The sequence below is a fragment of the Terrapene carolina genome, unplaced genomic scaffold, assembly GCF_002925995.2.
Source record: "Terrapene carolina triunguis isolate 2854851 unplaced genomic scaffold, T_m_triunguis-2.0 Scaffold18, whole genome shotgun sequence".
NCBI lineage: Eukaryota > Metazoa > Chordata > Testudines > Emydidae > Terrapene > Terrapene triunguis.
In genome coordinates, this window is record NW_020664369.1 from 14,477,561 (window position 1) to 14,498,058 (window position 20,498).

At 43.5% G+C, this 20,498-nt stretch overlaps 1 protein-coding gene across 6 annotated transcripts in view; it reads right to left on the reverse strand.

Annotated features, from left to right (window-relative positions):
* Positions 1 to 20,498, reverse strand: part of LOC112116495 (protocadherin-9) — an 883,541-nt gene that overhangs the window by 587,651 nt on the left and 275,392 nt on the right. Inside the window, exon 2 of one of the 6 annotated variants that reach the window (XM_024214005.2) lies at positions 13,354 to 13,366. The exons of the other annotated variants lie outside the window; for them this stretch is intronic. Coding sequence (XP_024069773.1) covers positions 13,354 to 13,366 — 13 coding nt within the window. The remainder of the gene's footprint in view (positions 1 to 13,353; positions 13,367 to 20,498) is intronic. 6 annotated transcript variants of the gene reach the window in all.

Below are 20,498 nucleotides of genomic sequence, written 5' to 3' on the forward strand. Positions count from 1 at the left end.
GCTGAAGAGACAGGGTAAAGATTTCTTCCGAAAGCACCAGAAAAGGCATGAGCCTTGATCTCTCTCTCTCTCTCTTAAACCAGTGAAAATCAGGAATAACTCCATTGAAGTCAATTATGCTGCACCAGTATAAGAACAGTGCAAGTGAGAGGAGAGTTAGGTCCATGGTTTGTTTACCCTTTCCTCACATATAAGGCTTGATCCCATGGTCATTGAAATTAATGGTAAAGCTCCCATTCAATTTAATGATGCAGGACCAGGGCCATATGTTGCATTTTGCCTCCGACTGTAACAACCAGAAGTAACATTTGTAAAATGTCAACACTGGGGGTCAGGGAACAGTAGTGGGGTGGAGATACCAAGCCAACAGTTTCTACTACAAGTGAGCCCAAACCAAAATCCTACATTCAAACTTCCCCCTACATTGGTGAAGTTTGCTCTGTAGTTAGACTCTTTAGCTGGATCCTCCTCTACAGTGAACTGCACCAAAATCCCAAATCTAAATACACCTGAACCTTGCATAAATTTGGATCTGATGTCAAACTTGCAATAGTCTTTGACGGTTGTGGTTTTGTTCTGGTGACGGGATCCAGCTCTGCATAAAAATAGGAGCCAGCTGTGAACTGCACACATGGATTTGAAGATTTTTCTAGCGTCAGCGTGGAAAGATAGATGTGGACATATACATGCACATACACGATTATCACCCACTAGTATTTCATGCATTCCGTCACCGTAGTACCTGTGCACCCTTCATTTGACAGCATTTTGAAGCATGTTAATTACCTATCGTGGGAACATAAATCTCCTCTTCTCCTTTCCCTCCTCAGAATCCCTCTTAAAGGAATGCAAATTCAGGTGGTGGCTGTAAAATTTAGTTAGGAGGCTCGTACAAGGAGGCGAATCTTGCATAATACCCTAAAAGTGGACTCAGGTTTGTTCACATAATTAATTCCACAGGTTCAAGCTCTCCATTAAGAATTCCCTGACCCGCCCCTCCACCCCCAGTCAAAATTAGGTACTGTCACCAAAGTTTCCCAGCTGCTGTCTCAGGGTGCACAAAGAGAAGCAATCTCTAAGGCCTGGTCTACACTAGGCTTTTATGTCGAATTTGGCGCCGTTACATCGAATTAACCCTGCACCCGTCCACACTACGAAGCTATTTAGTTCGACATAGAGCTCTCTTAAATTCGACTTCTGTACTCCTCCCCAACGAGAGGAGTAGCGCTAAATTCGAAATGGCCATATCGAATTAGGCTAGGTGTGGATGGAAATCGACGCTAATAGCTCCGGGAGCTATCCCACAGTGCACCACTCTGTTGACGCTCTGGACAGCGGTCAGAGCTCGGATGCTCTGACCAGCCACACAGGAAAAGCCCCGGGAAAATTTGAATTCCTTTTCCTGTCTGGGCAGTTTGAATCTCATTTCCTGTTTGGACATCGTGGCGAGCTCAGCAGCACTGGCAACGATGCAGAGCTCTCCAGCAGAGATGGCCGTGCAATCTAATAGAAAGAGGGCCCCAGCATGGACTGATCGGGAAGTCTTGGATCTCATCGTTGTGTGGGGCAATGAGTCCGTGCTTTCAGAGCTGCGCTCCAAAAGAAGGAATGCAAAGATCTACGAGAAGATCTCTAAAGCCATGGCAGAGAGAGGATACAGCCGGGATGCAACGCAGTGCTGCGTGAAAATCAAGGAGCTGAGACAAGGCTACCAAAAAACCAAAGAGGCAAACGGACGCTCCGGATCCCAGCCCCACACATCCCGTTTCTACCAGGCACTGCATTCCATCCTAGGTGCGGCCGCCACCACTACCCCACCCGTGACCGTGGACTCTGAGGATGGGATATTGTCCGCGGCCGGTTCCTCGTCGGACATGTTAGCGGACGGGGAAGATGAGGAAGGAGATGAGGAGGACGAGGCAGTCAACAGCGCTTGCAACGCTGATTTCCCCGACAGCCAAGAGCTCTTCATCACCCTTACCGAGATCCCCTACCAACCGTCCCCATCCGTTACCCCGGACACAGAATCAGGGGAAGGATCAAGCAGTAAGTGCTTTAAACATCTAAACTTTTATTTTTAACAGAACTGGAATATTTAAAATATTAACAATGGGTTTTTCTTGAAGTGATTTAAACATCTAAACTTTTATTTTTAACAGAACTGGAATATTTATAATATTAACAATGGGTTTTTCATGATTTCTTTGCCTTAGGCGATAAAATTTTTAGTCCCAACTATTTTAAAAAAATCTAACAATGCCCGGTTTTTCATGATTCTGCTGCCCAAGACGCTCCACTCTTTAGTCCCTGCCAGTGCAGCTACACCAAAATCCGGTCTATATGTCCGGGGATAGAGACGAAATCCTCATGGGAGATCTCAACATAGGTCTCCTGGAGGTAATGTTCAAGCCTGGTCATCAGGTTCCTGGGGAGAGCGATTTTATTGGGTCCTCCATGGTACGAGACGTTTCCTCGCCAGGAGACAATCAAATACTCAGGGATCATTGCACGGCAAAGCATGGCGGCATACGGCCCTGGTTTTTGCATGCTTTCCCTAAGCATGCGTTCCTTCTCGCTGTCCGAGATCCTCATCAGGGTGATGTCGCTCATGATGCCCTGCTTTGAATTAGGGAGGGGAATGTTAGTATTGGGACTGCTTTACAGCCACGCGGTGGAGGCGGGAGAGGGGCAGCATACAGGGATCTTTCCCTGGGACAGCCGCGAGGGGGTGGGACAGGGGTAGAGTTCATGCTTGCCGGATTGCTGGCAGCAGAGACTGGCTTTGCTTTCAATGTGAAAGGGGGCCAGTGCTACTATTAAAGTTTTAAGCAGCCACAAGTCTACGGCTTACCATGTTTGCCTGCTACACAAGTTGAGGTGTCCTGCTCCGCTTCTCAGATCGCCACTGCAAGACCCCAGGCACTGAAGGCGAGGTCCGAAAATTCGACCTTGTCCTGAGTGCGCATGTGAGAGGTGCAGTGCATGGTCTTGTTCACAGAGAAAGACTATGTTCTTTGTTCACAACTTCATTTATCTGTCTCAGGAATTCACTCCCTTTTTCCCATTCCCACAGACACATCTGCGACTGTCTCCCAACCCAGCCTGGCATCACACTCCCAGAGGCTAGCGCAGATTAGGCGGAGGAAGAAGAAGACGCGTGAGGACATGTTCTCAGAACTAATGTCCTGCTCCCGAGCCCAGGCAGCCCAGCAGACACAGTGGAGGGAGAACTTGTCCGAAATGCACCGAGCAATCATGGAACGGAAGGAGAGGTGGCGTCAGGAAGACCAGCAGGCGACTCAAACGCTGCTTGGACTAATGAGGGAGCAAACGGACACGCTCCGGCGCCTTGTGGATGTTCTGCAAGACCGGAGGCAGGAGGACAGAGCCCCGCTGCGGTCTATCTCTAACCGCCCTCCCCCGCCACCAAGTCCCACACCCCCCTCACCCAAAGTCCAAAGAAGGAGGGGCGGGGCAAGGGCCGTTAAAACTTTCAGTCAACCACTGCAGACTGCTCTAGCACTCTTGGGCTCTCATTCCCCAAAATTTGAAAAGTCCTTTCCTACCCACCTCACACAAGCCCCCGTCCAAGTTTCACCCCCCCCCCCGTTTCATGTGTGGTTCATAATAAAATATTCGTTTCTGTTAATTACTGTTTCCATGATTTTCTTTTGGAGGAGAGTCTGTCTGAAGGGGGGGAAGGGGCTTGGTAATTGGACAGGACAGTCACCTTTAGCAGGGTACAGAGGCGGGGGCAGGTCCAGCATCAGGACACATACACAGTGCAGTCACTAGTTGCCCTGGTCAGTCTGGGAGGTGGTTTTCATGTTCTGTGGGGTGGGGGGGGTGGGGTAGCTCTGTGACTTTGTGGCGGGGGAGGGCAGTTACAGATCTTATGCAGCGGTCCTTATCCTGGATCACAGAGCCACGCAGCAGGGGATCTGTAACCCTCCTCCCCCTGCCAGAAAGTCACATATCCGACACATACACGCAGTCCCACCCAGGAGTGCTGGCAGGCTCCGTTGAAACAACCAGTCCACCACTGCGGAGCCTGTCATTCCGGGAGTTTAGAAGCATCATTTGCATCAGAACACTAAACCCGCCCCCCGCCACAGTCTGCGTCCCCGGTTTAAAACATTCCTGCGAAAACAGAAATAAAGACAACGGTGTTCATTAACAAAACAGAACAGATTTTATTTTTTGGGAAGGGGGTGAAGGGGGTATGTAGCTGGAGAGGATAGTCAACATAAACTGGGTAAAGAAACGGGGGCAGGTTCAGCTTCTCTTTAAACAAAGTTAATAGTCACAGGTTACCCTGCTCACTGAGGAACCTAGCTTTCAAAGCCTCCCGGATGCACAGCGCGTCCCGCTGGGCTCTTCTAATCGCCCGGCTGTCTGGCTGGGCGTAATCAGAAGCCAGGCTATTTGCCTCAACCTCCCACCCCACCATAAAGGTCTCCCCCTTGCTCTCACAGAGATTGTGGAGCACACAGCAAGCTGATATAACAATGGGGATATTGGTTTCGCTGAGATCACAGCGAGTCAGTAAGCTTCTCCATCTCCCCTTGAGACGGCCAAAAGCACACTCCACCACCATTCTGCACTTGCTCAGCCGGTAGTTGAAGAGTTCTTTTTCAGTGTCCAGGGCGCCAGTATAGGGCTTCATGAGCCAGGGCATTAGCGGGTAGGCTGGGTCCCCGAGGATCACTGTAGGCATCTCCACATCCCCAAGAGTTATTTTGTGGTCCGGGAAGTAAATACCTTCCTGCAGCCGTCTAAACAGACAAGAGTTCCTGAACACGTGAGCGTCATGAACCTTGCCCGGCCATCCGACGTTGATGTTGGTAAAACGTCCCCTATGGTCCACCAGTGCTTGCAGCACCATTGAAAAGTAGCCCTTTCGGTTGATGTACTGGCTGGCCTGGTGGTCCGGTCCCAGGATAGGGATGTGAGTCCCATCTATAGCCCCACCGCAGTTTGGGAATCCCATCGCGGCGAAGCCATCTATGATGACCTCCACGTTTCCCAGGGTCACTACCTTTGAAAGCAGTAGCTCAACGATTGCGTTGGCTACTTGCATCACAACAACCCCCACGGTAGATTTGCCAACACCAAAGTGGTTCGCGACTGACCGGTAGCTGTCCGGCGTTGCAAGCTTCCAGAGGGCTATGGCCACTCGCTTCTGGACAGTCAGGGCTGCTCGCATCCGGGTGTCATTGCGCTTCAGGGCAGGGGACAGCAACTCACAAAGTTCAAGGAAAGTCCCCTTCCGCATGCAAAAGTTTTGCAGCCACTGGGATTCATCCCAGACCTGCAGCACTATGCGGTCCCACCAGTCCGTGCTTGTTTCCCGGGCCCAGAATCGCCGTTCCACAACATCCACATGACCCATTGCCACCGTGATGTCCTGGGCGCTGGGTCTCGTGGTTTCTGACAGCTCTGTGCTACTCTCCGACTTCAGGCCCTCACGGCGGTGTCGTAGCCTCCTCGCCTGATTTCTCTGCATCTGCCTCTGGGAAAGGTGTATGATAAGCTGCGAGGCGTTGAGAACGGCCACAACTGCAGCGATGGTCGCAGCGGGATCCATGCTCGCAGTGCTGTGGCGTCCGCGCTGTCACTGATCAGAAAAGTGCGCGAACTGATTTCCCGCCGGCGCTTTCAGGGAGGGAGGGAGGGCAGTAGTGACGGACGGATGACGACAGTTACCCAAAAGCACCCTCGACACATTTTTTTACCCAGAAGGCATTGGCGGCTCGACCCAGAATTCCAATGGGCAACGGGGACTGTGGGAACTGTGGGATAGCTGCCCACAGTGCACCGCTTCCAGTGTCGACGCTTGCCCCGTTAGTGTGGACTCACACAGTCGAATTACTGTCCTTAGTGTGGACACACACGTTCGACTTTGTAATATCGATTCCACATATTCGATTTAAGTTAAATCGAGCTACCCTCGTAGTGTAGACATACCCTAAGATAGCCAAAACCTAATACATTTAGGTTACTGAAAGTAAGTACCTGGTACTTAATGTGGACCTAGTCATGAACTAGCAGCTTATATTGAATAGAGATCACCACCTGGTGACCTGATTAGGAGGTGGGCTACAGCATGGTGCAGCAGATGTTGCTTTATGGGTGGGCCTTGAGGGTCAGCGCCAGGTAAAACACATTGTAACAGACTAGCCTGGAGGTGGCTATAGATACATATATTCAGTTCTCTTCTCACTGAATTTATATTAACTTGTGCAGTATACTGTTTCCAGTACACTGGAAATAAGTTAGTTATATATGCTACAGAGAACCTAAGAAATTTGAATTAGATAAAAAACAATAGGGCACAGTATATCTTTAGAGAAATGGAATAAACACTGAAATACTCATGACAATCATATTAAAAATCAAAAAGAAAGAAAGAGTGCCCTCTGACCTGCAAAACCCATATCTGGACCACTTTCACACAAAATAAATGCAGAATATGTAACACTCAGCATAAGAGAACTGCTACATAGATCAAGGAAGGGGTGTTTCCCTGCTAAGAAAAGTCCAATTTACAATTCATAACAAATGGTCATACTGATTTTAGGTATCTTACTAATAGATGAAGTCTTCAAAACATCATCACTTAAAAGAAAAAGGAAAAACCTAGAACTTAAAGTATTCTATGGTACATGCATATATAGGTCACACTTAATTATAGCTCCATTTATAAATAGTTTATAGAGACGATAAATGACTAATAGATATTTTAATAAATGAATAATTGTTGATCAAAAGAGTCCAACTGGTCAATAGACTTTTTTTTTTATAACTAGCGTCTTTTCTTGGTTACTATATTACATACTACTCATCTTGGTAACACGATTGTAACATTTATTAATAAGTTATTAGCCCTTTAAAACAATTTATAAAAGAAATCTTAATATGAAGTATGAATGATTTTATATGCACACAAGTATAATATATATACATATATTTTAAAAGCATTAGAGAAGTTGCAGAAAAGAAAGATAAAGAATACAAGCTAAAAAGAATGCTGAAATAAGCAAACACATACTATTGAATTATCACTGCAATACAACCCCACCCCCAGTGTGCACAAAACTTAAATCTATAGTATAGAAACTTCAATTCTATTTTTTTTAATCCCAATGCTATTTTTCAATTCACTGGGCCCCAAGCTCTTCAGCAAACTGGATCAATTTGAAGCTACTCATTCAAAAGGGTTCTTAACAGCTAGTTCCAGAATTTATCATGACAGAAGAGCTAGAGACTCAGCTTCATTCCCTTTCACAAGCAGCTGTGCACACAATTCCTTTTAATTCAAGGATAGTATGTTGTGCTGTAGAGGTAAGTCTCTAAGAAAACAAATAAAAGTGTTCCGTATTTTTACAGATGACAATTTGGGTGAGATTATACACCTATGGATGGAAGACTAATGTGGCTTCCTCTCCTCCCCTATTTATGCCAGTCACCGCAGTGCATGAGTGATCAGAAGGAATGCATCATTTTAACCCTGCTTCTGCATAGTGAATTCTTCACTAGCAGGTGAATCCTGCAAGGGCATCACTTACTTCACTCAGGGCTTAGCATGGGCCTCTTTCTATTCCTCACTTCTCAGCTCTCTTCCTGGCTTACTGGATATGTGTCCCTAATGCACACTTACTGGCAACTCTATTTATGCAACACTTGGGGTCCCTACTTACACATGCATCCAATTAACTAGTCCTATACCACAGATCTCGTTATAGATTCTGAAGAACCTGGATGTGGGCTCTTCACAGTTTACTTCAAAGTGGAAAAATTGGTGCTGCCCCGATAACTTTATCCCATAGCTCTGCAGTAGTCACTGTAATGGCTCTGCAAGAGTAGGGTGGGGAAGAAAACTGGTAGGATATCTTCAACTACAAGATTTTTAGATTTCAGATTGGTAGCCGTGTTAGTCTGTATCAGCCAAAAGAACGAAGAGTACTTGTAGCACCTTAGAGACTAACAAATTTATTTGAGCATAAGCTTTCGTGGGTTAAAACCCACTTCATCAGATGCATGCAGTGGAAAATACAGTAGGAAGATATATATACATAGAGGACATGAAAAAATGGGTGTTGCCATACTAACTATAACGAGAGTAATCAGTTAAGGTGGGCTCTTATCAGAAGGAGAAAAACCTTTGTAGTGATTATCAGGATGGCCCATTTCCAACAGTTGACAAGAAGGTGTGAGTAACAGTTGGGGGGGGGGAATTAGCATGGGGAAATAGGTTTTACTTTGTGTAATGACCCATCCACTCCCAGTCTTTATTCAAGCCTAATTTAATGGTGTCCAGTTTGCAAATTAATTCCAAACAGATTGACAGAGCCAGAAGAGTACCCAGAAGTTACCTACTACAGGACAGACCCAACAAAGAAAGCAACAGTTATAGTTAGTATGGCAACACCCATTTTTTCATGTCTTCTGTATTTTCCACTGCATGCATCTGATGAAGTGGGTTTTAGCCCACGAAAGCTTATGCTCAAATAAATTTGTTAGTCTCTAGGATTTTTAGAATAAGTCTACATTGCAAGTGAAGGTGTGATTGCAGCACAGGGAGGCTAGCCCTGCTAGCTTTAATCTAGCTAGTATGGGTAACAGTAGTAGTGAAGATGTGGCAGTCCGGGTTTGCCACCCCCAATAAAATCCCACCAGGGGCCCTGGGTATGTACTTGGGTTGCTTACCAGCATGGAAACCAAGGTCACTACATCTTCATATATATTGTTACCTGTGCAACCATGATTAAAGCTAGCAACAGGTATGCCTCCCCAACCTTCAGACACACCTTAGCTGGCAATGTAGACATATCCTTAGAACAGGGGTCGGCAACCTCTGGCATGTGGCTCGCCAGGTTAAGCACCCTGGCGGGCCAGGCCAGTTTGTTTACCCTGCCGCGTCCGCAGGTTCGGCCGATCGCGGCTCCCACTGGCCACGGTTCGCCACTCCAGGCCAATGGGGGCCGTGGGAAGCAGCGTGGGCCAAGGGATGTGCTGGCTGCGGCTTTCCGCAGCCCCCATTGGCCTGAAGCAGCGAACTGTGGCCAGTGGGAGCCACGATCGGCCGAACCTGCGGAGGCGGCAGGTAAACAAACTGGCCCGGCCCACCAGGGTGCTTACCAGAGCCGCGTGCCAGAGGTTGCCGACCCCTGCCTTAGAATCTTCAAGAGCAACTCAGTGGTGGTAGCGGTTATTCCCATGCACACCCCTGAATGGATATCTCCTCCATCTCTTTGGTTTTGCCTGGCAGCCCTTTACTATGGCCCATGTACTGTGTGAATCCCCAACCAGCAAATTGCATCACCACAGCTCCATCTAGCAAAGCCTGTCTCTTTTCACACTATGTTATAGATAGAAAGAACTGAATTGGTGGAGGGGGTCCAAGGAATGCATTAGGCCTGGCAAGGACAGGACACTTTATGCAAGGCCAAAGAGCTGGGAGGGGAGGGCCATGTGTTGATAAGAGTGTTCTAATATGGAAATGATTCTGGAGTGTACAAAAGGACTGAGGGAGCACAAAGAAGAATGGATAGGATAAAGTGTGTGGAGGGGAGGCGATGGGGGGAGACAGGAAAGGGTAACACTGTGGGGGAGGACAGGGAGGGGAAAACACTTAAATATTTTGGAACCCCCCTCTTACCTAGCCTGCAAATATTAACATTAACAGTTTTAAAAATGGATGTCTAGATCTAATACACCTAAGATTTTGATGAAATCTGCTGGATACTGTGTATGATTGGATTTTTTACCCACTGAATTTCATACCAAATGTTTCACTGCTCTCTTTTATTCTTTATGTTGCTATAATTTTCATATTTTTCTCTTCAGAAGAAATATTAGGTGCCCTACAAGTCTCTGTGTGTGTATTCATAGAGGCATAGAGTCATATGTATTATTGTAATATAACAACCTGGAAGAAGAAACGACATGTCAAAAAGACATGATGGCTCAGGTACCCCTCCCTTAGCTCTTCTGGTTCCTTTGAAGTCTGATGTCATACTCCCTCTCACGAGGTGGGACCCCATCTGTCCTGTTCCTTTGAAGTGCTAAGGTGTCCCATAAGAATAGTCAGTATTCTGGCATGTCTTTCTCAGAAGGATCTCTGCTCTGCCGTGGCATCTCATGGGAGGAAGGCTAACAGGGCTACACCTTTTTGGAATAAGGGAAAAATGCACTGAACTGTTCTGAAAATGCATTATATTGTCCCATTTAACATTACACATGTTGAGCTATTAAATTATATATAGATTAAAACTTTTTCATTTATAATAAAAGGCTCTTCAATGTGGCACACCTGTCTTGCTCCGTATAAGTTCAGTAGCATCCAAACACAGCAAAAACCAGTCTGGTGAGTGCCCTTCTCACAATGTAAAATATCTGGCTAACCAGTGTTTTTTTTTGCTCTTTATCTCTGAACCCTAGCTGATGATCCCATTAAATCTGTAGTTTAAATGTCAGCCTATTGGCATGCAGCGCTTTTGTGGAAAAGTGCTATAGAATGTAATGGGGTGAAACCAGAGTTGTATAGAAGGTATGCTTAAAAACCTATAGAATTGAATATTTATTGAATATTGAGTATCTATATCTATATATGTTTATTTTAAACCATCCTCTAGATTTCAATCGTAGGGATATAATTCTCGGTTAGAGTCTGGAAGTTTTTTTTAAAAAGCTAGAGAAAGGTTACATTCTAATAAATTCTACAGGGCATTTCCTTAAGGGCAGCTCATAGCACTGCTAGATGGGCTGTTCAGACTGGACATGTCATGCAAATAATCTGCTTGGTTTCCTGGGAAGGGCACCAACTGCATCAGTCATAATGTACACACTGCGGGATGCTCAATGGTAATGTTAGCTCCCAGAACATGAGAAGACATTCGGAAATTATTTACCCTATTTCCTCATCAGCTCCCTGGACTCTTTATGTTCTCCCTTTTGCGTGCACCTCTGCACAATAAGTTCATACACAAACTGTCACTTTTGCAACTTCCTTGATCCACCATTGGTCAAGAGCCTGGGAAACTGGCTCATTGTCACAAGCTCATATGGCTGTGCCTCTCTGACATCTTCCTTTGGAAGGGATTTTCTCCTTTCAAACCTCCTGGCAGCACCACAGAACAATGAAACCAATCAAGGATGGGATCTCTGTAAGTACTTGTTTTCTTTCCCCCTGCCTTCCTCGCAATAACAGAGAAATCAGAGAAATAAACCACATTTGATCCTAACTCATGTAAATCTGCTACTGACAGAACAGCAAAATAGAATCCTCCCCCCTTAAATCAGATTCCACTTCTTTTGTGACAAATAGGAAAGACTGGTACTGTTCATTGCTGAAATACTTTAGTAATGAATCACAGGGAACACATACTGTATCACTCAAACAAGATCTAAACTCCTCTCTTTCCTTATCTGAACTAACTTATTTTCCCTGCTCTGTGAGTCTCAAAGGGTTGTTTTCTTTTTATCCTTTCCACATTAAGGCTCACAAAGGCAATCTTATTTAACAGGCATTTATTGTACCTCTTAAATCCACATTAAGAGCCCAATTCGGTATCACTGTAACTAAGCTCCATATATTTTTTAGTGTTTGTGTTGGGGTGGGGGGTGGGGAGGGGAGCTTTGATTTAATGGAAGTGGGATTTAATTTACAGGGCTTAATCCAAAACCCACTGAAATCACTGGAAAATCCTTCCTCTGACTTCAGGGAAGGTTGGCTCAAGCCCTTAATAGCAAGTACAAGACAACATAAACATAAGTGTCATTGTAGAAAGCCCTAATTGTTACATTATTCAAAGGCTTTATTCATATACAATTCCATCCTGCAAGGCGCTGAATGCTCTCAGTCCTCCCTCAAGTACATGGGAGTTAAAGGTGCTGAGCACCTTGCAGGATCAAGCCCTCAAAGCTGGAGTTTTATTTTTAAGGGGAGAGTTAGGAAATTCCCCTCCTTGCTCCATCTAAATGATTCTTCCCTCCTTATAAAGATCTAATAACCTCCTCCTTATATTATTTTTTTCCCCTTCGGGTTGCATTATCAGAATATATTATGACATCATGTGTATATCAGTCTGCAACACTGAAACCAATGTGGTGTTTTATCCTATTCACCGTACTCGAATTCCAGAGCAATGAGAAAAAGCATTCACTCAATAACACAATTTGTTAGGCTTTAAATATATGAAAATATGATGTTTTTTTAAAATCAATAAACAAAAACAATAGCTCCTAGCAGTTATTTTTTCTAAAAAGCAAGTTTCTAAATCCTCCTTGGAGACACTGACATCTGTTGTCACCATTTTACCTTTAAACTATATAAAATCATTCATGCCCACTCTCAGGAAGAAAAGGTGAAGTGCTGGATTTTGCATTCAGCCTCTGGATTTATATGTTATGTTCTTTTAGTTTACTCTCCAATGATGCAAAGAATGTATGACAAGGAAAGGCTTATCATTAATTGTGGGCACTGTGCCAGTTGACTCCCTCAGTAAAAAGCCTTCTCAGAACCTGAGGAAAATGAAATATGTAAAATAGAAGGAGAAGATCTAAAGGCCTAGAGAATTTTTATGCAAGTATTCAAATGAGAAACAAATCAGACACTTTAAAAAAAAGAGTCTGGAAAATAATCTTATGCTGCAAACAAAGACTGGGAAATTAATTGATTAATTAGTTGGGGTTTTTGCATACATAGTGCTTTGCTTCCTATGACAAAAGATACATAGACACAAACATTTTTACATTACAAATGTATTTCCTGGGTCAAGTTAGTTTTTTTTAATTGAGCATCAACATAGTTAATTAAAAACATTTCTGAGATATTCAGCTGTTTAGACTTGAACCACACACTAGGTTGTCTGTTTTGCATACAAAATTACTATTTGGAAACACCTAATTTGATCCATTAAATGCTAAATTGACATTAAAAGAGAGCGATTGTTATTCTTAATTTTCTACCCTGTTCAAACTGTTAGTTAAAAAAAAATAGTTGTTTTTTTCTAAATATGGTTCATACAGAGAAGTTGGCAGTTTTGAAAACAACTTAAAGTCTCCCTGGGTTGATTTTATGATTCATTTTAAGGGAGGAGGTTAACATAATCTAGCCAAGCAACAGTTTTTTTCCCCAAGATTCCCCCCCCCACACACACACACTTTAATGAGTAGCTCAGCAGAGCATTGAGAACATGACATTCCCAGACAAGTCTTTCATATTGTGAAGACTTAAAATTACTCCTCCAAATGTGTTGATGGAAAACACATTTCTATTCGTTCAAGGTTTCACACATCAATGTAGAGAATCCTTTAGACTCAGCTCAATTCATCAAAGAGACTGCAAACTGAGTTACTGGGACTCCCGCTCTTAACAGGAAATCCATATTTTAAGTTAAAAATCATAGAGCCAGAGTTGAATCTTACAATGTGAATGTCATATTAAGAGCAGTGTGGCATGTAAACCAGACAGTAAAGCCACATACCAGAAATGAGGCAATACTCCTCTATTATATGTAATCTCAACCTTATATATGCAGCTGTTGAAAAACTCTTAACACAATCAAAAGTGGCCAAAAATTTTCTTGCAAATCCAAAATTTAGGCTAGATTCACAAATTTGTTAGTTGAAACTTAACAGTGATTATGCAGAACGTAGAATTTATAATTTTGGGTAAAATCAAGCAAAACCTGATCATTTCAGTTGAGTTTTAACCTGAACTGAAACCAAAGCAAGATTTGCACAATCCCCTTAGAACTTATGGGCCACCAGGTCAACCCGCAGGCTGCAATGGGTTGGCCTGGTGGCCCGAAAGAACCTACAGGCCTGTATCCTGTAATACAGGGGTGGGTAACCTTCAGCATGCAGACCATCAGGGTAATCCACTGGTGGGCCGTGAGACATTTTGTTTATGTTGACCATCCACAGGCATGGGCCCCCACCACTCCCAGTGGCTGCGGTTTGCCATTCCCGGACAATGGGAGCTGTGGGAAGTGGCAGCCAGCACGTCCTTGTGGCCCGCGGCTTCCCGCAACTCCCATTGGCTGGGAACGGCGAACCACGGCCACTGGGAGCTGTGGGGGGCTGTGCCTGCGGACAGTCAATGTAAACAAAATGTCTTGCAGCCCGCCACCGGATTATCCTGATGGGCCGTGTGCCGAAGGTTGCTGACCCCTGCTGTAAGACATTGGATTAAGCATTACTGCTAAGTAGAATAAAAGGCTAAGCTAGCTCTATGGCTACAAACTGAAGAAGTCACATTTATAAACTAACAACCGTATGTACATATAAATATACAGAATAACATGTACATTGCGTACACAACTTTAATGATAAAGCAGTGTGAGGGTGTCATAACTATAAAGGGAAGGTAACAACCCTCCTGTGTACAATACTATAAAAGCCCTCCTGGCCAGGGGCACCAAAATCCTTTTACCTGTAAAGAAGGTTAAGAAGCTCAAGTAACCTGGCTGACATCTGACCCAAAGGACCAATAAGGGGACAAGATACTTTCAAATCATGGGGGAGGGGGGAGGCTTTTGTTTGTGCTCTTTGTTTTGGTGGGTGTTAGCTCTTGAGACTAAGAGGGACCGGACATCAATCCATGCTCTCCAAATCTTTCTGAACAAGTCTCTCATATTTCAAACTTCTAAGTAATAGCCAGGCAAAGCGTATTAGTTTATCTTTGTTTTTCTCAACTTGTGAATGTTCCCTTTGCTAGAGGGAGGTATCCCTGTTTTGCTGTAACTTTGAAACTAAGGCTAGAGGGGGTTCCTCTGGGCTCTTTGAATCTGATTATTCTGTAAAGTTATTTTCCATCCTGATTTTACAGAGATGATTTTTACATTTTCTTTTTCATAAAATCCTTCTTTTAAAAACCTGACTGATTTTTCCATTGCCCAAAGACCCAGGGGTTTGGGTCTTTGATCACTTTGTAACCAACTGGTTAGGATATTATTCTCAAGGCTCCCCAGGAAAGGGGGTGTAAGGGCTTGGGGGGATATTTTGGGGGAAGAGGAACTCTAAGTGGTCCTTTCCCTGTTTCTTGTTAAATCACTTGGTGGTGGCAGCGTACCAGGTTTTAACCTAAGCTGGTAGAAATAAGCTTAGGGGGCTTTCATGCGGGTCCCCACATCTGTACCCTAGAGTTCAGAGTGGGGAAGGAACCCTGACAGAGGGGTTTTGCTTTATCTTTGTTTGGGTTACTTAATATTTATTTTTCCCCAGATGGAAACAGTAACAGTAAGTTCACCAGCCAATTAGCATTTGCCAACAAGATGTAAGCAGCCCAAGTCATACGTATATACAGTAAATATGAGATGGGTACATATGTTTATTTGTTTTTAAATGTCTACAAACATTTTATAGAAAGCTAAATGGGTTAACATCACAACCATACATGATATTCACACTGCAACATGTTCCCCATTCAATACAAACCAACATCCATCCACAATCCACAAATCTAATTACTCTAAATCAAACACACAAGTAATTCTGACCTGAAAGGACTGGTATTATTAGGAAATATGTTTAAATAATAGATATACATAAGAAATGAAAAATATTAAGTAAATGAGAATAGGAAGTAAAATAGAATTTCTGTTTTAATAGAAAGAAGTTAAGATGACATGTTCATGGGGAGCCATTGAAAATAATGAGATTTTTTTTTGTTTTCTTTTGGTTTTTAACTTCCACATAATCATTTTTACCATGTTTTACTATAGATGCCTATTGACCAATACTCTGCTTACATTATAGCAAGATGGTTACAAAGGCCTGCTCTTGGAAGACCATGTGACAAGCATGCTTATTTATTGAAGGATGTATTTAAAGTTTAGGTTTTAAATATGAATTGCCTTGCTTTTGGGGGTTCAGCTCGCACAGTTGACATTATCTACAGATGAACATTTAACATGCTAGCTGTTCCTCCATGGAATATCAGGATGCTAATAGTTGCTCGGGTTTAATTCGTTCTATCACAGAGTAAAATATAATGGAAATGGTCAGTGACAGAAATCCAGCTTCTCTGTCTCTGCTGATGCCACACTAACACTGCCCAAATCGTTAGACCAGATATTTTCTACTCTGACATGATCTCATACGCAAAGAAAATATATAAAAAGAAAGTAGCAATATTCATTTTTATTTGCATTGTGCTTGTAACTGAAGGGAAGCATTCTTCTGTTGAACCACCCCGTAGGCAGGAGTTGGAATCCGGGAGGGAAGAGCAGATTCCTGGTGACTCATTGTGGCAGGTCGCTCATTAATTCCACCTGGATAGGAGATGGGAGTGGCCCTTTAAACAGAGGGAACAGGGGTCTAGGACACAGAGGATTCTGAGAAAATACTGTAGGAACAGCCAAGAGTAAGCTGAGGATTACTTTTGTTGTTACTGTTGAGTTACTAATTAAGCCAAAACAAAGAAAGGGCCTCAGTTTTGGCCAGTGTCTATAGATTCTGTTCAGAGCAGAACAATGCCTTTCTTTACACAATCTGGAACTATTTAATTGGGCATCACAACATCCCAATGAGTTAACTATTACTGAGCTTGTGGACACGTAAACTGAACCACAAAGAGGATGATAAGTTGTCCCTGAACATTTTGAGTCATTGGTAGAACCAAGGACAGTAGTTAGTATTTCTGTATGCCACTGCTCTAAGCACAAAACAACATGTTAAAATCTATACAACAGCATCGTTCCATTTGGGGTCCAATTCTTCACTTCTTTTTCAGAAAAAAAAATCAGAGGGTCCATTCCTTAACTTTTCATTTCAGTTTTTAGCAATACAGCCATTGACTTCTTCCCCACAGAACTTCCAGGGTAGTTATTGGATTCAAAGGCAATTTCTTTTTCAACAGGGATTTTAGGATTGGGCTCTCCATTAAATCAATGGAAATTTTGCCTTAGCAATGATTTCAGGATCAGGCTCTTTATCAGACCCTTTAACAATGATTGGATATGGATTTTCTTAGGATTTATTTTTAAAGGCTAGAAGGGCCCATTAGGATCATGTAATCTGACCTACTGAGGGGGAGGGGGGAGGAAAGCCATTGAATTTCACCTACTTTTTCTTGGATCAAGCCCATAACATTTCTTGAGCTACAGCATATCTTTTACAAACATCCCCACCAGACTCAGACTATAAGGTCAGAAAGGACCATCATGATCACGCAGCAACACCTGTCCGGGAGCATGCGAGCTGCTTGCAAACACTGGTGTGACCAGGGACAGCTGTCCATGAGCCTGGTGCCCACCCCAGTAGGCAGGGCAGAGGGTGGTACAGCCACACCGGAGGAGTTGCCTGCTCCTGTGAGCGGTGGCCCAACATGTATCTGCTTTCGTCACAGCGGTTCCTGGCCCACTCACTGGCCATGGCTCTGCTGGTCTTGCTCATTGTCGCTAGAGCCATGTAGCTCCATGGTTACCTGCTTTATATTCACAGATATCATAGAATCATAGAACATCAGAGTTGGAAGGGACCTCAGGAGGTCATCTAGTCCAACCCTATGCTCAAAGCAGGACCAATCCCCAACTAAATCATCCCAGCCAAGGCTTTGTCAAGCCTGACCTTAAAAACCTCTAAGGAAAGAGATTCTACCACCTCCCTAGATAACCCATTCCAATCCTTCACCACCCTCCTAGTGAAAAAGTTTTTCCTAATATCCAACCTAAGCCTCCCCCACTGCAACTTGAGACCATTACTCCTTGTTCTGTCATTTGCTACCACAGAGAACAGTCTAGATCCATCCTCTTTGGAATCCCCTTTCAGGTAGTTGAAAGCAGCTATCAAATCCCCCCTCATTCTTTTCTTCTGCAGAATAAATAATCCCAGTTCCCTCAGCCTCTCCACATAAGTCATGTGCTCCAGACCCCTATTCATTTTTGTTGCCCTCTGCTGGACTCTTTCCAATTTTTCTACATCCTTCTTGTTGTGTGGGGCCCAAAACTGGACACAGTACTCCAGATGAGGCCTCACCAATGCCGAATAGAGGGGAATGATCACGTCCCTCGATCTGCTGGCAATGCTCCTACTTAAACAACCCAAAAGGTTGTTAGCCTTCTTGGCAACAAGAGCACACTGTTGACTCATATCCAGCTTCTCGTCCACTGTAACCCTTCGGTCCTTTTCTGCAGAATTGCTGCCTAGCCACTCGGTCCCTAGTCTGTAGTAGTGCATGGAATTCTTCCGTCCTAAGTGCAGGATTCTGCACTTGTCCTTGTTGAACCTCATCAGATTTCTTTTGGCCCAATCCTCTAATTTGTCTAGGTTCCTCTGTATCCTATCCCTACCCTCCAGTGTATCAACCACTCCTCCCTGTTTAGTGTCATATGCAAACTTGCTGAGAGTGCAATCCACACCATCCTCCAGAACATTAATGAAGATATTGAACAAAACCGGCCCCAGGACCAACCCTTGGGGCAATCCGCTTGATATCAGCTGCCAACTAGACATGGAGCTATTGATCACTATCCGCAGCCGAGGATATAAACTGTGTATCCACCAGGGCTCTACCCCAGAGCCTCTGCCAACCTGACCCAATGGGAAATTCCTTCATGACCCCAAATATGACAGTCAGTTAGACCCTGAGCATGTGAGCAAGACCCACCAGCCAGACACATGGGAAAGAATTCTCTGTAGTAACTCAGAGCCCTCCTCATCTTGATTTAAAGATGTCAAGTGATCCACTACATCCTCAGGTAAACTGTTCCAGTGGTTAATTGCCCTCACTGTGAAACTTATTTCTATTCTGAATTTGTCTAGTACATTTTCAGCCACTTCCTCTGTCAGGCTAGATCAGCTTTGGATTTTTGAAAGTGAATTATGGTGCCTCACATGGCACCTATTCCTGATATTAGTAATGTTAAAATTCAGAACATATTAGATATTATAGTGTTGAAGTTAATGGTAGTGACAGACATCCAGTGACCTGGCAGAGGATTGTGAAAAGAAGAGAGGAGAGGCCTGAGTCACAAAGTGTGGATCTTGATTTGAATGTGAACTTCCCAAACATTAGAGAGTGGGCAGATCTGTGGGTTTGAATCAAGCCCCTCACTCATGACAACTAGCATTTCAAAAACAAAATTACATTCTCACTTTAACAAGGTTGAGTAAATATTAGCACAGCACATGAGGAGAACTACGATACTGAATCTGTCCTCACTGTCAATAGATGTGTGGGATTCCCCAGATAAACATGCTGCATGCGTCTACCAGGTGACTACAATAGAAAATGCAGGATCTTAATTCAGATTTACTGTAATGCAAGCCACATTTTGTGTTTTTCTTGGTCATCATTTAGTATAGTGTAACTAATTTTGTAGTAACCAGATTGCAAAAAGCTGAACTGGGACCATAGTGAAAATTAGGAAGATGAATTCCTTCCCCCTACCCAAAAAAAGACTATAGATCTCAAGGCTCAGTGAAGAACAGGAACATGAAAACTACTTTATAGATTCACTGCCTAAGATAATGATGTTTGTTGAATACCTTCCTTGAGCTGTGCTATATGATTGGACAGCCAGATTGAGCATGCCCAGGAATGTGTTTGGCAGGAGATGTATTTCAGCTGTTTTTCAGTCTTGTGTATGTACCTGTTTTGACAATGTTCTAATACGAGGAGCACTGCTGTCAGAAATAATCTGTTGTTACTATAACACACAGCCTTTTGGAAAACCTTGCTGAAGTGTTAAATAAGTTACTGGCTTTAGGAAACATTGTCTTAAACTGTTTAATCAAATCCTCCCTGTGTTTACCATTTGAACTACCAAGCAATAAATCCTTCTGATCCAACACTTGAATTCATAGCATAGAGTACAAAAGGCAAAAAAAACCCTGTGAATGTGTGCACAGTCATCTATTTTATTGGGAAATAATTACAGACTATCTATTGGGAGCACTGATACCTGGTGCGTATTTTCATTTATATTTTTCTATCCTTCTAACAACATATTTATAATGACAAATTAAAAGCAATATCCTCAAACAGACTGTGCTACATGTAAGGGCAGTTTTAGTAATTCAGACATATTAATATAGTGGTTTCACATGTGTTGCTACATGCATTCTAATCACCTTTGGCAGAAATGTGGAAATCTCTCCTTTAAGATCATGAATTTCAAATGTGTAATAGTTTTTCCTTCACAACTAACATTCTATATAAGAGATGAAGTTGGTGGTACAGAAAGCACCTACAGTTCACCTCCCAGAAGGTAAATAATAGGTTTTTCTAGGCTTCATGGCAACAAATAAGGATTCACTTATTAGCATATGAGATCTGACTGGTTAAAACCATTTTGTGCCTCAGGACCACTCAACCCAATAAGACTCCTGATTGGTTAAGACCAGAGAGGAAAGATACTTATCCAAGGTGATCTGTGAACACAATCAGATATAGTTCATTTCCAAACAAACCAGCTTGTCCTTTCCTACCTAAGGCCCCAAATCCTGCAAGGACTTACATAAGTGTTTAATGTTACGCACTGCAAGGA